The 21038-nt window shown below is 46.9% G+C and overlaps 1 protein-coding gene across 2 annotated transcripts; it reads left to right on the top strand.

Annotated features, from left to right (window-relative positions):
- The first annotated feature begins 12034 nt into the window (after positions 1-12034).
- LOC122462822 (CMRF35-like molecule 2) lies at positions 12035-20469 on the top strand. Of its 2 annotated transcripts, none has more exons than XR_006285642.1 (5): positions 12035-12380; positions 16131-16487; positions 17813-17930; positions 18421-18511; positions 19136-20469. XR_006285642.1 is itself a non-coding variant. In XM_043527673.1 (5 exons), the coding sequence occupies exons 1-5, from the start codon at positions 12326-12328 to the stop codon at positions 19156-19158; spliced, it is 690 nt and encodes a 229-aa protein (XP_043383608.1). In that variant the 5' UTR covers positions 12046-12325; the 3' UTR covers positions 19159-20469. The 2 variants fall into 2 exon arrangements, 1 of the variants encoding a protein (XP_043383608.1); XM_043527673.1 differs by having other exon boundaries at positions 12046-12380; positions 18375-18511.
- The last annotated feature ends 569 nt before the right edge of the window (positions 20470-21038 follow it).

Here is a 21038-nt window from a genome sequence, read left to right as displayed (position 1 = left end):
GCTCCGTGTCACCATCCAAGCTCTCTGGAGGCTTTCATCTGCTTCCTATTCGGTCTGGAACTGTTCCCTTGATGCTGGAGACATTAGTTCCTCATTGGATTGTGGACCTAGGCTTGGTCCCTCTGGAAGCGACGTAGGGGATGGGGCTGTTTCCATTGACTGTGAACCGCTCTCCGCTGGTGCACTATGTTGGGGTTCAGGCTCCAGCTGAGCCTCTTGTGTAGGGTTATGGGCTGCTGCTGGTTCAGGTTTGGTGGGGCCTTCTGGTGTTGGGGTTGCAAGTACTGGATTCAGTGCTGGCAATAGGTCTGGTGCTGGTTGTGCCGCCGGTTCCGGTTCTGGGACTGGCTCTGTCTGGGTCTCTGGGACTGGATCCACTACTGCTATTGCAGATGTTGGCCTGGGGTCCGGGTCCATCACCTCTGACCGGGTCCTGGTAGAAGTTTCCGGAACAGAGCTAAGTGTGACGGCTTGCTTAGCCTGGCTGCGGTTGACCATTCCCACCCTCTTGGCTAGCTTCACATGATTGGCCAAGTCTTCTCCCAACAGCATGGGGATGGGATAATCACCATAGACTGCAAAAGTCCACGTTCCTGACCTGCCCTTGTACTGGACAGGCAACTTGGCTGTAGGCAATTTGCAAGAGTTGGACTTGAAGGGTTGAATTGTCACTTGGATCTCTGGGTTGATTAAATTGGGGTCCTGGAGATCTAGACATTGTTTCAGGCCAAGGGAGTGCAGTGAAGGATGCTCATGGGTTAAAGCCCAGCACTGGGAGTCAAGAGATCTGGGTGCTATGCCCAAGGTGACCAAGACAGTCAAAGGTGACCTTTCTGGGCTTCAGTTTCCATCATGAAAAATAGATAGAACACTTCCCTACCTCACAGGTGTGGTGGTAGGCTAAATTCCCTCCGGTTTGTGAAGAGCAGTGAGATCCTCAGAAGCTGCTTAGAGGAGAAGAGAGCACAGTACTGCTCTTGCTAAGCTGCAGGGTCAAGGTTTTGAAAGATGAAATGGTGACAACTCCAGGCTCCCACGCTTGGGCAGAAGCTCCCACGTGCTCCTATTTGCTCAAAGGAATGAACCTCACACTTCTTCTGGGTTGGGTGTGGAGGTCCATAGCCTCCTCTCACCTTTAGGCTCCATTCAGTGAGAAGTCAGGCCCTCATCCTGCACCCACTGCTGTCAAACAGGAGTTTTGTCGATGCTTATGATGGGAGAAGGCCCAGGGCAGATGCAGAGCTTGCACTGCTGCTGGGTCCCTAGAGCAACACAACTTGTAGACAAAAGCTAAGTAAATTCAGCCCCCTGCCTAGTGCAAAAGCAGGTGCAATGAACCAAAACCACCCATCTGACCACAAAAAGAACCGATTAAAAGCAGGGAAGGGCAGCAGCTGAGAGATAAGGAACTAGGCACCGAGTTCTCCGGATTTCACTTTGGACCCTTAGAGCAGAATGAGGGACCCACACCATAACACAGAACTAGTGAGATTCTCCTGCTGGAAGCATTTTGCAGCCTGAAGAGGTGATATGCTGCTGCTTTAACACATTTCCCCCTTTAGCTCGCAAAACCCTGTATATCCCTGGGATGTGGGTGCTAGAGACAGGAGAGGGTGAGGAACTGGGGAATCCATTCCTTTGCTTTCCCAGGAAAAAAGGCACTGAATTTATTGAAAGGAAGCAGATTCAAAGCACGTTGCAAACCAGAAAACTTGGGCGGCAGTTCATGACAAAACATGACATTAACATGTAACATGAGTAAAATTAATCATGTGCATAAGTCTCTGCAGGATCAGGGCCTCCATTTCTTAAATGTTACTACCAGCCATCCCCCAATTCTGGCATCATACAGCAAACACCCCGAGAGAACAGGCCAGGCTGGGCGAGGGCAGTATGGAGAAGCACATGTCAGGAAATAGCCAAGACTGCTACTCTACCCCACAGCCTGTCCCCAGCACACACAACCCTGGGATACAGTGTTCAAATAGCAGCCACCCATCACCATTTCCTGATGTGCAAGTTTGAGCTGAAGAGAAACCAGCAAAAATAGCAACATTCAAAAGTTCACTAAGTGCATCATGGGGTTATTTTGTTTCCAGTCCCATGACTTCCCATAGCCCTGGTGCTGTCATACCAGTTATTACTTCATAAAAAAGCAGCTGAATTTCGCTCAAACTGACAACACAACCACAAGGACTAAAATAGCAGCCACCTCACACCCTTCTACACATACTGTACACACCTTCCTGGAAGGAAACAGAGTCCTGATCTCCCAGCTGTTTCTTCATTTCAGTACTGGACAACACGACTTCGGCTATCAGTGTAGAATGCAAGTGTGACTGCAAGGATGTGCCTGCGTCTTCTAATGCCCAGAAGCAGGATTGTTTGGAGAGAGAGTCACTTGCAGTGAGTGTCCTACTGAGAACCAGAGCAATAAGGAGGATCCTGATAAGGAGTTAGCTGCTGTGAGCCTGAAATGGACACTGTGTGTGAGTGGAAATGCAAGGAATTAAGTTCCCCCTTCAGGTTCTTCTTGCTTCTGGGATTGGTGGGTATTATTAGGAAGGAGATTTCGAGGACTTCAGGAAATAGGGCAAGTAAGTCCCATTAAAAGATTTAAAAACTGGTTAAATGATAGATATTGAAGCATAATTATTGGCAAAGGCTCACTGTGATGGGTTCCCCTCCCTCGGGGTGCCACCTGGATCTGGGGTACCACTGAGCCCCCCGACCCACCAGCCTGGGCTCCCACCCACCCACCCTGTAATGCTGTGACAAGCTGCAGACACGCTCCCGGTCTCACACTTTCACCAGCACACAGGTAGGGACACACCCAGCTGCAGCTTCACACAGATGCTGAGATCAGCTGTACTTGGGAAGGCTCAGCTAAGGAACTGCCCAGTTACTCAAGTGCACACCCCCTTTGAAAGGTAAACTCAAAATTACACTGTCTTGCACTGCACAGGGAACTGTACAGCATAAAATCATGAAATTCACCCCCTTCCTCAATGTGGAGAGGAATATACACAGCTTTCTGCCTCAAATTATGATTTACACACACACACTGTTTTTTGGTAAAGCAAAAGCAGACTTTTTAATGACAAAAGATAGATTTTAAGTGATTATAAGGGATAGCAAACAGATCAAAGCAGATTACCTAGCAAATAAAACAGAAACGCAGTCTAAGATTACTATGCTAAAGAAATCAGATAGGAGTAGCAAATTCTCACCCTATTTGTTGGTTTAGGTAGCTTGCAGAGATTCTTGAGGGCAAGCTGCACTTGCTTGTAGCTTAAAACCCCAGTTATACCTTTCACAGGCTAGAAATCTGTCTAGCCTGTGTTCAGCCCTTCTCCCCCAGTTCAGCCCTTGTTTCTCAGGTGTTTCCAGCAATCTTCTTGGGCGGGGAGTCAGTGAATATGAACCATGATGATGTCACTCCCCTGCCTTAAATAACTTTTGCATATGGCAGGAATCCTTTGTTTCCAACTTTTAGTTCCCACACCTTTCAGTGGAAAAACATTAATATTCTATGATGGAGCCCAGTATCAGGTGACTTGGTCACATGTGGAGGTCTTTAATCTAGCGGTCAAAGGCTTGATGAGATCCAATAGCTGGAAGTTGAACCTAAAATTGAACTTGGAAATAAGATACAGATTTGCAACAGTGATGATAATCAACTATTGGAACAACCTACTCATTGGAGTAAGGGCTTTAAACCAGAACTGATCTCCCTCTAAAACAGTGGCTCTCAACCTTTCCAGACTACTGTACCTCTGTCAGAGTCCGATTTGTCTTGTGTACCCCAAGTTACACCTCATTTAAAAACTGCTCTCTTACAAAATCAGACATAAAAATACAAAAGTATCACAGCTCCACTGCTCCTGAAAAATTGCTGACTTTCTCATTTTTACCATATAGTTATAAAATAAATCAATTGGAATATAAATATTGTACTTACATTTCAGTGTATAGTAAATAGAGCAGTATAAACAAGTCATTGTCTGCATGAAATTTTAGTTTTTATGGACTTCGCCAGTGCTTTTCATGTAGCCTGTTGTAAACTAGGCAAATATCTAGATGAGTTGATGTACCACTGGAAAGCCTTTGCATAACTCCATAGGTACATGGATGCCTGGTTGAGAACCACTGCTCAAAAAAGCATCTTTCTCATTCAACCAGAAGTTACTTGGCTGGATGCAGGAATCCTGGGTGAAATCCTCTTCCTGTGCTGTGCAAAAGCTCAGAGCAGATGATCCCCATGGTCCTTTCTGAATTCAAAATGTATGCATCGGTAAGATTCTCATCTTACTTACACAGGTGTAAATCTGGACTCCACTTTTAAAAGGAGTAAATGTGGAGAACCGGGAAACATCTGATTTATTGTGGGGAAAGAATATGTGTGGCTCAGTTTCCCCTCTTCCCTTTTCTTGTTACCTGCTGGGTACAAAGGGGTTCATTTCTTTCTTGGAAAAGGACAAACAAAGCCGTGTCTGGAGGAGGGGGAGAATCACTAAAAAGGAATCAGAGTAGCAGCCATGTTAGTCTGTATCTGCAAAAAGAAAAGGAGTCCTTGTGGCACCTTAGAGACTAAGAAATTTATTTGAGCACAAGCTTTCGAAGTGAGCTGTAGCTCACGAAAGCTTATGCTCAAATAAATTTGTTAGTCTCTAAGGTGCCACTAGGACTCCTTTTTTTAAAAAAAGGAATGAACAAGAATGAAAACCACTGGGGCGGGGAGAGATTAATGCAAATCCCTAGACAAATCACCAAGTCTGCAGAAGTCCCACCTCCTGGGAGGAATTGCACAGGCTGGTTTTGACTGGGATCAAGAGACCCAGCAGACAAAGAATCGAGAACTGTAGAAAGTGGACAGCCTGATCTAGAACAGGGGACACATTCACCCTATCCAGGAACTGAAATACCTTGCGATCAAGAGGGACAGATCCTGCTGAATGGATTTGGAGGACTTTCAGACCTACCAGGGTCTCCATGTGGAAGATGGGTGACACTTGATAAACTACACATGCAGATAAGCTGTTTGTGCTTCTCAAGATACATTGTCTCTGCAATGCTTTTGTTCTGAATGGCTCCTTTGCTGTCTGAAGGCTGGCTGGTCACTAGCTAATTCTGCCATGCCCTCTGAGAGAGAACAGCAGTAAACTCGGGTTTGCTTAGGTGATTCCAGTGAATGGCAGAAGAATCCCCAGGTCTGGTGGAAGTGGAATGAAAGGTGATGGCTAGTGGCCTAAGACCCATTTGGGGTGCTCTCCGGGAAGCCACAAATGAGTGAGAGGTACAATTACAATTACCTCAAGAACATTCTCCTTACCACCTGCAATATTGTCAGCCCTCGGGGCTCAGAAATCATGAGCCTGGCTTAATAATCATGGTGTTTTAAAAAAGTAATCAAATATGGAAAGGAGGGGTTGTTTGTGTGTTGGTTTTTCTGCCTCCTACTTTGTGACCATTTCCGGCTGGAGATTCAGCCTGAGGCACCCACACAAAATGCAAATCTCCCCACTGGCTGCTTGAAGTGGATTGCACTGCTGCTCTCCTGGGGCATGGGCCATTCTTCCCATCCCCATATCCTACCCCATCACTGTCCTGCATCCTGCCACAGCCACCCCCCTCTCCACAGCTCCTTGAGGAGCAGGAGTTAAAGTGAGGAGGTCCATGTGCAGCTGCAAATGGTTCACCCATTAGTACTGCAAACAAACCATTAGTTGCCACACCTAAAGGCTCAGAAATGTATTTATTTATTATTATTTAAGATTTGGGAAACCACAACCTCTCACCAGTTTTTGGAAACTGTTTTTTTGAGGATTTTTTTTTGGGGGGGGGAGGTTATATACAAAATACATTTGATAATTTAACTCTGCACAGCTGAATATTTAAAAGCCTCGCTAAATAGCCATTTCCTGCATCTGCAGGAAGTCTTTGTATATATCGTCTTTTGCGAATACAGACTAACATGGCTGCTACTCTGAAACCTGTCTGTAGACTGATAGATTAGATAGGTAATCTGAACACATTGCTAGTACAGGGCAGAAGGCACTTTTCCAAGTGAGGAAATAAAGCCTCTGACATGGGGAGAAAAGTCTAATCCACAGTGACACATCAGGCTCGTAGATCAACCAGCTGCAGCAATCACAGCATTGCACTTGCTCACAGTTTCCTCTGCCAGTTCTACAGCTTCCCCAAAGCACCAGTTTCATCTCTTCACTGCATCCCCAGCCTCTATATAGAAGGTCTTTCCATGTTCAAATGTCCTTTTGCCTATGTATGCAGGCAGCAAGAACCAGCCTTGCACTGACTTATGTAAGGAAGGATAATCCTGCAACCAAACTGCAGAAAATCCTCCCTTTTGAACAGTCAGGAAGCGAAGGTGGCTCCTTGCTAAAGTCCTGCTGGGGAGCTGATGGGAGGGTTGAGGTGAATTCTCTGCCTCTGCTGGAGTCAGCTCCTCTCTGGACACTGGCAAACTACGCCTGCCAGGGAGGACTTATCCCTGAGCCTCACACCACCACCTCTGATGAGGACAGGTGAAATTCTGTGCTCTGCCTCCAGGGGTGGGGTGGGGTGGGGTGGGGTGGGGTGGCAAAGGTGACTTTAAGCAACCATTGCATCCCTAGATTCTAAGGTGACCTGGGGACCAGCGCTGAGTCCCTGTTCCCTTGGCATGGCCTGGAAAACAAGGATTGGGGCATGAATCACACAAGGCAGGGCAGGGATGAGTGCCATGGAGGGCACAGTGTGATATGTATTCACCAGGAACAGGAAGGGACAGCCAAAGGGCACTGGAGATCAGGAACACGAAGAGAGAGCAGGGGGGCAGTGGCTGCAGAGGCAGGACCAAGCAGCAGGACCTGAGGGATGGCTGCAGGTAGAGGTGGAGCCAGGAGGAGCTGGCCTCGATGGGCTGGTGGGAGGGGTCCTCAAGTGGCCTAGGGCAGGATTGAGAAGAGGAGAGCAACCCAACACCAAGACAGCTGCATGGTGGGGCTAGGGGAGGCAGATGGGAATTGCTGAGGAGGAGCAGAGTTAGTAATGAGGGGCCATAAGCCCAGCAACTAACCGGGGAAGGCACGGGAGGTGTAAACAGTTCCAAGGCCACAGTGGATCAGGCAGCAGCTGCTAGGGGGAGGCGTGGCCAAATCAGAGGCTCAGGGGAGCAGAGTCAATGTGCTCTCATCAGCCAAAGGGTCCTAGGACAGGTACAGTCTTCCAGGCAGAGGTGAAAGTAAGCCAGTCTGGTCCGGTCTGGCGTACTGGTAAGAAAGCCACTACACAGCTGACCGTACCGGCAGGGCCACTGATGAGGGGGAAGGGGCAGCTGCCCCAGGGACTGGCGATTTAAAAGGACTTGGAGCTCCTGGCAGCAGCCAGAGCCGTGGGCCCTTTAAATAGCTGTCGGAGCACCAGGCAGCACGAGCTCGGCAGTGCTGGAGGGCTGGCTGGGGGAGTCTGGCCCCAGCCCTGCTCCTTCTGCCTGAGGCCCCACCCCTTCTGGGGGCCCAGAGCCGCCCTCCCCACCTTGCCCAGGACCCGACCGCCCTGTTAAGTCTGTTAAGTTACTTTCTTGGAAGTCCTGCTTCCAAGCCCTCTAGAATAAGCCAATAGCCAGGAGGAAAGAATGCTCAGCTTTGAAGAGACAAGGATTCTGCTCTGGGGAACAGGTCTCTGCCACAGAATGTGCTTAAAATCATAATAAAGGTCCAGAGAAAAGACCACAATGAAGAAACTTAAGGGAGCAGAACCCCTACTGTGGACATGATTTTCACTGGTGCAGCAGATCTACTCTAGGAATTTGTACTGGTCTTCTGGGTTAGGCCCTTTATGGGGCACTTCTGTGATGGTTTCAAACTTTTCTCCACAGCCGTAAGGACTAGAAACATACTTTTCTTTTAAAGCAAAGCTGAGATTCTCTGGTAATCACATGGCTCCAGGAGCTGGGTGCTTAAAGACAAGCACCAAATATCATGACACTTGTGATAAAATCACAAGATTTGGCATCATACAAAGATCCCCAAATGTGTTGTTCTTAATTAAATCCTGAGATTTTTGAACGCTTGAAGTTGGCAGTACTGGGTTGCCAGCATGAAGTGTTTCTCCTCCAGTCACTGGTGGTGTCCTTGTTTTCGTTGCAGCTCATGAACTGCCTCTTTGCTAGCTCTTAGAAATGGATCGGAACCGGCAGACGGAGGATTCATTTTCCAGCTTTGCGCAGAATATCCCACACCATGGGCCTGATTTTCTTCTCCTGTCAAGTGAAGCTATTGCCCTCACGTTCTCCGAGGATGAAGTCTGCCGGAGGTGTCTGTCTCGATGGTTCCCAGGCCCAGGAACCCAGGTTCTTATCAGGGGGTTGGAGAGCCCAGGGCCAAATTCATGCCTGGTTTAAGCAAGTGTAACTCCGCTGAAGTCCCAGAACCAAACACAAGGTCAGAGCCAGCAGTGACAGAGGCTGCCCCTGAGTCAGCTGGGCTCTACATAGTCACAGTGACCTGAGGTGAAAAGCGGGAGCTGCCACCAGGTGTTCTCCAGAAGGGATCCTGTACCTGGAATTCCCTTGATCCGGATCCTACCAGATCTGTTGACACTGCAAAGGCCATCTCATTTTCCAGGCTTCTGGGGAGCTGGGCTGTACTAAGACCTGGGATTTGTGCATCGAGGCATGGGGTCACGCTAATGGAATAACATTTTTTCCTAAAGCGAAGCCATTTATGAAAGAAAACAGACGCAACTGCACAGGGAGACAGACTTCCACACAGCTTGAGTCCCAGCTTGCCTGCTTGCTTACCCAGCCCCACACCCTCTCTGGGACAACGTACAGTTCACACAGACCCCTACTGGGTGAATGATGGAACTGCAAGCACACATATAATTGTCGAATATTCTTTTTAACCCCTTCCTAGATTTGGGGAAGCTGCTGTGTTTATTTTTGTTTGTACTCATTTGTATTTTTAGTTTATGGCAAATGCACCTGGAGCCCTGGATAGAATTTTTAATGTTTTAGTTAAGTAAATAAATAGGTACAGTATTTTACATTAAATTACTATAACAAATGGTTAGTATCTAAGGTGCCACAAGTACTCCTTTTCTTTTTGCGAATACAGACTAACACGGCTGCTACTCTGAAACCTGTCATTATGCAAGGCACTGCATTTAGCCGTATGGAGTGGAAATCTATCAACTGCATGAAAAAACTTGTACAGATACAGACAGACGTCATCTTCCTTTCCAAATGCAAACAGATGGACATCGTACCAAAAGGACTGAAGGTAAAAAATCCATTACAATCTACATACCACACAGACTATGCTGACAGCTTGTGCCACACGCTCTTAATTTTTGGTTAGTCTCTAAGGTGCCACAAGTACTCCTTTTTTTTTGCAAATACAGACTAACACGGCTGTTACTCTGAAATATAACATTACAGTGACCAAAACTGTCACACATTGAATTGTAGTCCATGTCCGTCTGTTCTGAGCAAGAACACGAAACAATGAACAAAGCGTGAACGGACAGTAGCCTTGTAAATATGTAAAAGACATAGCTAGTAGAAAAGAGATAGTAGGATAGTAGGCAACATGTGATTGCTTGCAGCACGTGTACAGCTCATGATCTAGGCAGGGATTGGGTACAAAAATAAGTGGACCAATCACAGAGTGTGTGATCTGATCTATTAACCAGTAGTATTAAGTGTAAGTGTGTCTAGAAGCTGAGTCATGATTATGTACATTGGATGTGTGGTACACCCTGTTCCCACCCTCTACACTTGAGCCTGATCAACTCAAGTATAGTTTGATTGTATGCCAATAAAGAAACCTCAGTGATGTATTCGGAGTCGAGCTGAGTTCTTGAGAATCAAGTGGATAAGATCTCAAAGGCTACCCCAGCAGCTTGTTGGTTACACATACTCTCTTTCTTGTTCATTTCCACCTTCTGGTTTATAGACTGTGTAAAAGGGGCAGTGGGAGAGAACAGAGAACAGAAAATGAGACACCCGATGAGAAAAATATTTTTTTCAGGTTTCAGAAAAGCTGAAGGTTCTGCAAAGTCCCACAGGAAATGTGACTGTGCCAAAGGGAGGCAATTTTCTTTTGAGGCATTTTAAAGAAAAAATAGAAAACAGCTTAGTGAGAAAGGGGCATTTGTGGAGATGACTCAGCTGCCCTTCGCTGGGGTGATTTCTGCTCTTTCCAGCTGACAAGTTCATGGTTTTGCTTCAAACCTGTGACTTTATCTGAACCATTTCACTTATCAATTGGACTCAGAGTTATTTCATCCTTTCTCTCTCTCTCACACACACACACCTCTAGAAAAGAGAGACAGTAACTGGGGGGTGAGGGAGGAGCATGGTATATTCCAGTCTTCATACTTGGAGACTTTCCCTCTTCTCCTTCTCCCTTGCAGTTTCCATATTTTCCCCTTATGCTCTCCAGCCTTTCCTTCCTAGCCTCATCTCCACCATGTGCACCACTAGGGGCGCTCATACCACCCACCCTCTTGTAACCCCAGGTGGAGTAATGATCCTGGGGGGGGTGGGCGGGAGTGGGGAATCTGCTCCTTCTCCCTATTTTGCCCACAGGAGCTCCACTCTTCTTTAAACCTTTTAATAATGTCTTGCAGCACTTTCTTCAACAACAATTCAATTATCTCATTCTGGATTCTTTTCCACAGTAGTGATCCGTCTCCTCCCTGGAAAGTATGCATTGCAAATGCCCCTTCATTACTTCCGTGTATTTTCCTAGTAACTCCACCAAACCCAGGAAGTTCCTATTGTTCCTGTGAAGAGCCTGTCAGATGAGCCTCGGAAAGCCATGTTATTTTTAGAAAGATAAAGTATTATTGACATGAGTCTCTTTATAACGTTCTCCCACTGTTTTTGTCTCTAGTTGAATCACATGTTGAAGCTCCATGTCAATGCAGCTATCCAGTTTTTGCTCCGCTTTGACTCATGTTTGGAAGGAATTGAAATGACTACGGACTTTTCATGACACATGAGAATCTGAGGTGTGTGCTTCCAATCATTTGACCCCCTCAAATGCTAGGGATGATTTTGGATTCAAGTCAAAGAGCTTGCAGCAGAAGCAGAAAGCCAGGTTAGTGGATTCTAAGTAAAACAGCCAGCACCGCTTGAATTTCACCATTTTCAAGCTTTCTGCACAAAAACTTCATAGAAAATTCTGCTTATCCAGAGGAAAATCCACGTCCTTTACTTTTGGTGGACCATTGGTCGCTAACAGATCTCGAATTCCGGGTGTTAGATTGGGCCATAAAGCAGGATCAGAAATGGCATCACCAGCGCCTACAGTGGGAATTGTTTCACCTCTATCACTAGTGGCATCAGTATTATTCTGGTCTAGATAAAGAATTTCAGTTTTGTTTGGGTCTCTGTTTCTCTTGCAACGATTCTTGAACGTTGAATTGTGGATGACCTATGCACTTCTCCTCTGACGTCTCCGCTCTGACTGTCTCGCTACTACTGCATGGGTTGCTGTTAACAGATTTCAAGTATTTTTTCATTGTGTCTGCATCTTTCTTCATCGCAGGCATTCTCGCAGCTTTCCATTTCCTGTTCTGTGCAGCTGACATTTTCTTTTTAGGTACTGGCGACATTTTGTTTCCTTACAAGTTTCCTGAAATTCAGCCCCCCCCGCCACACACCCACGTTTGTCACACTATGTCACATCACACGATATGGGCAAAAAAAAATTCAACTTCGATATGCCACACAGAACAACAGATCTTTCTGGTTTTAGGATATTTATTGTCTATATCTTGACATGTGATATTGACACTTAGTAGTTTTTGCTGTTTGGTTGTGGTCATGTCGGTGCCTGGATAAGAGAGCCACAAGCGTGACCTCTTTGATCATGTGATTTTTGAATGCTTGAAGCTGGCAGTACTGGGTTTGCACCAGTTCAGCTCTAATCGCTGTAGCTATGTCTGCCGCTAAGCCGCAGTGGAGACAAAGTCTTAGCATGGCACTCAGTAAAACTTTTCAGAAACCTTCAAATGATGGGAACTGTGGCCCAGCTTTTCTCTCAGTGAGCGTGACATTTCCTTTAATCATGCGTCTCCTTTTTAAAAAAAGAAGCAAACACCAATCACCGGAGAATGCAGGTTGAGCAACTTCTTTCTGAGGTCAACCAGCAGCCTTTTCAAAGGGAAGTGGGGTGGCTGACAGATCGAGGAACTTGACACAATAGAACTGGTCAGTGAGTCTTGGGGTTTCATTTTCAACTCTCACAAAAGGAAGAGGGTCCCTGGGATCTCCTGGAGAACCCAGATTTTCCAGCGGAGAGATTCCCCCGCCATGGGAACCAGGACCATGAGGATTTTCTCTGTTTTGCTTTGGATTCTTTTCCCAGGTGAGTATGACATGGTCTTTTTGTGGATCACTAGAAATACAATGCAAGTATTGGGTTTGCACAGGTTACAAGCTTTGCCAGCTTCACCAACAGAGCTTGAAAATCTCAGCTGTGCTCTTGCTGTGGAGCTAACTCACACGGGAGACGGAACTTACAAAGTGGGCAGGACAGTAAAGATTTCAGCACAGACTCTGTGTCTGTGTCTGCGGAGAAAGTTTTCTAGGAAGACAAAGCAAGGAAAATTTCAGCTGAAAGGAGAATTTTTCAGAATGTTCTCAGCACAGTTGGTCAAAGAACAGAAAACAATATTCATTGGAATTATTTGATGAAAACTTTGCCAGCATTTGCAACCAATATTAGTTGCAACAAATACTGAGGCTAAGAATGTAGCCAGATTCTAAAAGAGATTGGATATTTACATGGATATTAAGAATATCCAGAGTTATCATAATTAGCATCGATCAAACTTTTGGATGAGAATTGAAAGCACATACTTCTGGGCTGAAGGCAATGTCTAGCTATTAGAGTTCAAGAAGAGACCTATTGGGGTGGGGGAGGGGGGGAGATTGTCCCACATCTGCATACTGCAGGGTTCTTACACGTTTCTCAAAAGCATGTGGCTCTGGCCACTGTTGGAGACAGAATACTGGACGTTGGGTCTCATCTAGTCTGGTTATTCCACTGTTCCTATAAGATGAACTCTAGCCATGAGCATATGAAAACAATAAGTTATAATAAAAGTCATGTTGTAACCTTGACGATATTGGGCACGAGCCATGTGTTAGTTATAACTAATTCTAGAGGGTGTGATTATTTCTAGCAATAGAAAATGGCTTTCATCACTGTAGACTCTGAGCATCTTTCAAAGAATGTTTGCAAAAGTGCACCAAATTGTACAGTTTGGACCTTTTCAGACTTTCTATGAGGCAAGATCATGCTCAAGATGAGTTCCGCGGTAGGTATGACTTCCCAGCCTGGTGCATTTTGGGGCATCACAGCTTCCCCTGTCTGGCTTTTGGGGACATTGAGCACCAGTGGCTAAAGTTACTGGTGTGTGATCACTTATCTGTGTCCTACACCACACACACACACACACAGGGAATGGAATAGTTATTGAAAAGGCCTGTAGCTGGAAAGGTCCCTAAAGAGAAAAGAGCTGGGAAAGATTGATCCGTCACTGATGAGACAAGGCCTCTGGTTTGGGGAACAGGGCCTTCACCACAATATAGAGCTAAGATCAAACTGTAGCTCCAGGCTGAGGGCCACTAGGAGTGAGCTCAAGGGAGCAAACCCCTAATGTAGACACGGTTTGCACTGGTGCACCCTGTCTATATTAGGTGACTGCAGTGTTGTTATTTCTTGTGGTTTTATTGCAATTCTCTCAGTACTTGGAGGTTTTTTTCTTGACACTCCAGCTCCTAGATACCTGTGATTTGGGGAGAGTTTCAGCTTTCATTTAAAAAATGTTTCTAGCTGTCATACTTGTGGAGAAAAAGCTTGAAAACATGATCCAAGTGCAACCTAAAGACTCAAAATGCAAAAGGCAAAAACCCACCGCAAATTTATTATTTTTTTCAAAAAATCTCATGACTTTTAAGCCCATCTCATGATTGGGGGGGTGGGGTGGCTTGACTCATGAGTTTTGATTACACTTGGGTATGTCTACACTTAAACTGTTCCTGTCTCACAGCTGTGCCGCTGTAGCACTTCAGTGTAGACACTACTTACACCACGGGAGGGGTTCTCTCATTGGCACAGGTAATCCACCTCCCGAAGAGATGGTATCTAGGTTGATGGAAGAATTCTTCCATTGACCTCGCACTGTCTACACAGGGGGTTAGGTCGGCATAGGTACTTCTCTCAGGGTGTGGATTTTTCATACCCCTTCGCAGCGTAGCCACCCCGATGTATGTTCCCAGTGTAGACTAGTCCTGAGGGCTGGAAATATTGAAGATATTAACCTACTGCAACAGTTCAGTATTGCAGCTTTTACTTCAAAAGTTCCCAACACACGTGCATGGAATGGAAGACCTGACTCACCATATCTTACACCTTGTGTAGTCACTTACATCCATGCAAGGTGGCTGTCAAACAGGACAATCTCAGAATGGCAGCATTTTCTACTCACTTTGCACTGGCGTAAACGACTCCTGAAAGCTTACGTCTCCTGAAAGTTTCAAATGTTCAATGTACTCTTTCTGAATAGTCTGAATGTTCAATGTACTACAATGTGCTACAATGTTCTGAATAGATTGAATGTTCAATGTACTATTTCTGAATTAGATACAAGCCTTCAAATAGCCCCCACATACTTTTTTAAATGGGGGGAAATGTTTTTTTAAAATGACTAAACTAAAAATCACTGATGAGGTTTTGCACAAAAACATCATCTCTGGTCTCAGACAAAGCCAGGATAACTTCGGCTGAAGAGGAGAATTATTCAGACCATTATCTGCAGAGACAGTTAAATAATGGAAACCCTTATTCACTAATAACTACTTGATGAAAAGATAGCCAGAATTTGTAACAAATATTATTCACAACAAACTATTTGACCAACTCTGGTGATGAGCCTGTGAAATAGGATGGGAGAAGGTAAGTCCTACTGAAACCTTGACATAGGGGGCACCATCAAGTATTTGATGCAATTAGTTTTCTAGGCTGTGTTTTGTCTCCCTAGTTGCGAATATGGCCCTTATCGTCAAAGTATCTTTCAAGCAACTTTCAAAGGCTGCTTTTTAAAATAAAATAAAGAAAGAATAACTGTAACAAAAGTGAACCAAACAATACCGATATAGGGCCTAATCCTAGAAGCACTTACACATGCTTAATTTTAACAACATGATTAATCCCACTGACTGACTCTAAGCAGGAGTGCCAATGAACCCCAAAGGAGTTCTCCTGTACTGAAAATGAAGCACATGGGTAAATATTTGCAGGACGGGGGGGGGCACTTTTCTGACCCCTTGTCTAGACTAGCATTCATCGATATTATGTTAGATCAAGCAGCTAGCTCTATGCAACTCACACCTTCCAAACTGTATTTTAGAAAGTGCGAAACTAGTCAGGTTTACATTGCTGAGATATCCCAGCATGGTGCATGTTGGAGCATCACACTGGAGCAGAAAGGGGGCGGGGAGAACCCCCAAAATATGAACCCGAAATGGAAAACCAAAACAAAATGACATTTTAGGTGAAAATGAAAAAAGAGAGTTTTATTTTGAAAAGTCAGTTTGAAATTGAACTCCTCATTTCAATGTTCAATTTTCCCACCCGGAAAATCCAAATATTGTTTTGAAACAGAATTTTTCCTGCAGGAAATGTTCCTACTGCAAAATATATTAATGGAAAATATAATTGACACCTGCATTCACTCTAGGCCTCTGTGCACTGCCAGAGTGGTGCAAAGGGGGCTGCGGGTAAATAAGAATCAAGCCTAATTTTGAGCCCCTTTTATAGTTAATTAACCTGCTGAGAGCAGACCAGCCCATACCCTGCCCATGCCTGCCGCCCTGCCCCATTCCCCTGCTCCCACGCAGCCCCAGGGGAGAGGGGCAGCTGCTCTTGGTCCCTTTGCACGGTTTTAAAAAGTCAGGTGTTTGGACAGGTGAACCTGGCTCTGACCCCCTGTCCTCCCCGCAAAGGGCTGAAGCATCACCCACAACCCCCCTCTCCGCCCCGGGCACGTGGGTCATGTCATCGCTGTAGGCAGCCGGAAGGGTGCCCGGATCTTGTCTCTGTCTCCCGCAGGCTGCTGGGCGGTGACGGGCCCCGGGGCAGTGCGCGGGCCCCTGGGCGGGTCGGTGGCTGTGCGGTGCCAGTACCCGAGCGGCTCTGAGAAGTATCCGAAGTTCTGGTGCCGGGAAGGAGGAGTTTGGGCAGGAGGAGGTTTGCGCTGTTCCAACGGGCTTCACATCGTGGAGACCAATGGGTCGGAGGCCGAGGTGAGGCGGGGCAGAGTCTCCATCCGGGACAATCACACCGAGCTCGCCTTCACCGTGACCGTGGAGAACCTGACCCTGGCAGACGCCGGCACGTACCAGTGCGGGGTCTGGAGGGATTGGCGTTCTGACCCCAGGGCCGCTGTGAAACTCACCGTCTCCCCAGGTAAATCCCGGGGCTGCCCCCCGGCAGTGTCGGGGCTGCCGGGCTCGGGGCACGGCCGGGGGGCGGTGGAAGGGGGGCGGGTGTCTGGACCGGCAGATCTGCTGTAACCCGAGCTCCCCGCAGCGCCCTTTGCTCCGCGCCGCCCAGCCCCGCAGCGCCCGCGCCGGACAGCGGCTAATCACCCCGCCTCTGAGACCCCCAGGCCCGGCCCCTCGCTCCCCAGTGGCTGCGTGAGCCGGAGCGAGGGCGGAGGGCAACCCCAGGCAGCGGCGGGGCGCCTCCCCGACAGGTGGGAGGGGGGAGGAGAAGGGCTGGAAGAGGGGGAGAGAAGTGGGGCCCAGGGGTGTGGAAGGCCCTTGGCAGAACCACCAGAGGGGCGGGAGCAGCCAGACTCCATACCCGTCCCCCTGCACTGTAGATATCAGTACCCCAAATATTTGGTGGGGGTGGGGGGGATGGGCGCGGTCAACAGCAGCGGGGACCTCCGTTCCGTTTCAAGCTGGAAATTTGTTTTTGCCACTTCCTGACAGATCGAACCGAAACCTGCCCCGAGTAACTGGAATGTAGATCAAGACCCTGAGGCCTTCAAGTGCCGCCGGCTCATTGTTTAAACTCACATTCAGGGGACAGTGCTGGGGGCAAAGGGCGAGATTTTGGTGCGGGAGTAGTTTTCATTTGGGCTCAGAGTTGGGGCTGTTGAGTCGGGATGAAATATACTTGAGAAGAGTCGTTCCTTTCCTATGTGGGCAGTGTAAGGTCGATGTTGTCCTGAAATATCCCTTCCCTTGATTTTCAGCTGCTTGCGGTTTCCAAGGGCAGTGACAGGCAAGTAATTCTCTGTCCCTTGGTTTCTGAAAGGAAGGTTTTTATTCTGAACATTTTCAATTTTGTTGACAATATTTTTTCTCATGTGATTAGATGAAGCCAGAGTCATGTGGTCTTTTGTTTAAGTAACTGAGCTGGGATGTATCACTAGCCTATTAAATTAATGGAGAGAGGGATGCTAGCCCAGCGAACAATAGAGTCTGCAGATGGACCGACCTCATTTAAAGCACACCAAACGAGTATGTACATTCATGATCTGGCAAAGTTAGCCACACAAGTTAGCCAGAAGTCGAGGGAGGTAATGTGCGTAGTCCTCAGGAGCAATCCATCCTAGGAAATGTTACAGCTGGCAGCAAACCAAAGCTAGAACTGCGATGTGGGCCAGGATTAAGCGTGAAGGTTCTGAGACAGCAGGAGATTCATTAATGATCAGACTTATGCCAAACATTTCAGGTTGGGTTGATCTGTGGAGCAGACTAGATCTCTGTTTTTCTCTACAGCTGTTCCTTATACAATTCAGACTGAAACAACACCACAAGGAACAAAGCAGCCAGATGTGTCTTCTCCAACAAAGGCTGAATCCAGTTTCTCCCCTACCACACACACCACTCCTACACGGTGAGTGCCATTACTCCTGTCCCATGTCGCTCTGGTCACTTCTCCCAATGCCCTAGCAAGATCCATCTCTAGAGGCATAAAGAATAGTGACATCATTGGTGATAACGTCCCCCAGAAAAAACAAATGTTGCTTTTATCAGCAAGAACCTGCAGGGCCAGTGAGGTTGGATTCATATGTAGGAAAATGGCAATTCTAGATGCAGAGTAGCACTGGACAGGGACTGTCTGGATCCAGTCACATCAGACTGTATAACAGGATGAATGAATCCCCAAGTAGGTGCTGTGGTTCTCTATAAGGGCAGGGTGCTGAGGCTCTGTGTTGCATCTTCCACCGTGAAACTCGTGCATGTCTTCAGCCTGAGAGCAGCCCCGGAATGTTTTATTGGGAGGAGTCTGGTCAAATTGACAGAGCTTTAAAGTTTCTATTGTATTTCAACTGCATAGATTCCAACCCATCATCATCGGTTTCCTGCTCCTGGTCTTATTGAAGGTTCTCCTCCTCCTGTGCATTGTCTGTGTGCTGATCTGGATGAGCGTACGCTACAGGAGGAGTCACAGGGAGATGGTGCCAGACAGACAAGGTGAGAGCATCTAACACTCCCACTATGGGGTGACATGACCATGGGAATGTTCTCAGTCTTCTCTTGAACACCAAGGGCTCAATTATAGCTTTCCTGTGAGCAGAGTAAGGGGCAGTGAGTTGTTGCATTGCCCTTGGAGCACCCTGGGAGGCAGATCATGACTGCCCAAGTTATAATGTCCCTTCCGGTTTCCACCCCCCCCCCTTGCTTCAGAGATGGAGTAAACCTCCAGATCTATAACTGATGCAGAGTACTTCCAGCGGTGAATCGGCTCAGCTACACTGCCAGGTCCATTGTGGAGGTGGAGCCAATGATCCACCCATTCCCCAACCTTTAGCTTCGACCTGTCCGGTGCTCTGCTGCGTCTGCTTCCAATCCCGCATGGATCCCTAAGCTGCACCCCCTTATGGCCCCCTGGTGTACTAGCAGGGCCATGATTTGACCTCAGTCTTTACATAGGAGTGTGATGAGTCTGTGTGTGAATAGGGAGACATCCTCGCTGCTCTATAGCCCTGATCAGGAATTCATAGAACCAGACTCACCCCATGATGGCTATGAACAAAAAGCTCCCAGCATGAAGTGTTTCTCCTCCAGTCACTGGCGGTGTCCTTCTTTTCGTTGCAGCTCATGAACTGCCTCTTTGCTAGCTCTTAGAAATGGATCGGAACCGGCAGACGGAGGATTCATTTTCCAGCTTTGTGCAGAATATCCCACACCATGGGCCTGATTTTCTTCTGATTTTCTTCTCATGTCAAGTGAAGCTATTGCCCTCACGTTCTCCGAGGATGAAGTCTGCCGGAGGTGTCTGTCTCGACGGTTCCCAGGCCCAGGAACCCAGGTTCTTATCAGGGGGTTGGAGAGCCCAGGGGCAAATTCATGCCTGGTTTAAGCAAGCGTAACTCCACTGAAGTCCCAGAACCAAACACAAGGTCAGAGCCAGCAGTGACAGAGGCTGCCCCTGAGTCAGCTGGGCTCTACATAGTCACAGTGACCTGAGGTGAAAAGCGGGAGCTGCCACCAGGTGTTCTCCAGAAGGGATTCTGTACCTGGAATTCCCTTGATCCGGATCCTCCCAGATCTGGTGACACTGCAAAGGCCATCTCATTTTCCAGGCTTCTGGGGAGCTGGGCTGTACTAAGACCTGGGATTTGTGCATCGAGGCACGGGGTCACGCTAATGGAATAACATTTTTTCCTAAAGCGAAGCCATTTATGAAAGAAAACAGACGCAACTGCACAGGGAGACAGACTTCCACACAGCTTGAGTCCCAGCTTGCCTGCTTGCTTACCCAGCCCCACACCCTCTCTGGGACAACGTACAGTTCACACAGACCCCTACTGGGTGAATGATGGAACTGCAAGCACACATATAATTGTCGAATATTCTTTTTAACCCCTTCCTAGATTTGGGGAAGCTGCTGTGTTTATTTTTGTTTGTACTCGTTTGTATTTTTAGTTTATGGCAAATGCACCTGGAGCCCTGGATAGAATTTTTAATGTTTTAGATAAGTAAATAAATAGATACAATATTTTACATTAAACTACTGTAACATTACAGTGACCAAAATTGTCACACATTGAATTGTAGTCCATGTCCGTCTGTTCTGAGCAAGAACATGGAACAATGAACAAAGCATGAACGGACAGTAGCCTTTTAAATCTGTAAAAGACATCGCTAGTAGAAAAGAGATAGTAGGATCGTAGGCAACATGTGATTGCTTGCAGCATGTGTACAGCTCATGATCTAGACAGGGATTGGGTACAAAAATAAGTGGACCAATCACAGAGTGTGTGATCTGATCTATTAACCAGTAGTATTAAGTGTAAGTATGTCTAGAAGCTGAGTCATGATTGTGTACATTGGATGTGTGGTATACCCTGTTCCCACCCCCTACACTTGAGCCTGATCAACTCAAGTACAGTTTGATTGTATGCCAATAAAGAAACCTCAGTGATGCATTCGGAGTCGAGCTGAGTTCTTGGGAATCAAGTGGATAAGATCTCAAAGGCTACCCCAGCAGCTTGTTGGTTACACATACTCTCTTTCTTGTTCATTTCCACCTTCTGGTTTATAGACTGTGTAAAAGGGGCAGTGGGAGAGAACAGAAAATGAGACACCCGATGAGAAAAATATTTTTTTCAGGTTTCAGAAAAGCTGAAGGCTCTGCAAAGTCCCACAGGAAATGTGACTGTCCCAAAGGGAGGCAATTTTCTTTTGAGACATTTTACAGAACAGATAGAAAGCAGCTTAGTGAGAAAGGGGCATTTGTGGAGATGACGCAGCTGCCCTTCGCTGGGGTGATTTCTGCTCCTTCCAGCTGAGAAGTTCATGGTTTTGCCTTCAAACCTGTGACTTTATCTGAGCCATTTCACTTATCAATTGGACTCAGAGTTACTTTCATCTTTTCTCTCTCTCTCTCTCTCTCACACACACACCTCTAGAAAAGGGAGACAGTAACTGGGGGGTGAGGGAGGAGCATGGTATATTCCAGTCTTCATACTTGGAGACTTTCCCTCTTCTCCTTCTC

This window comes from Chelonia mydas, chromosome 14 (genome assembly GCF_015237465.2).
Source record: "Chelonia mydas isolate rCheMyd1 chromosome 14, rCheMyd1.pri.v2, whole genome shotgun sequence".
NCBI classification, from domain to species: domain Eukaryota; kingdom Metazoa; phylum Chordata; order Testudines; family Cheloniidae; genus Chelonia; species Chelonia mydas.
This window is presented reverse-complemented; position numbering and strand designations above follow the sequence as displayed.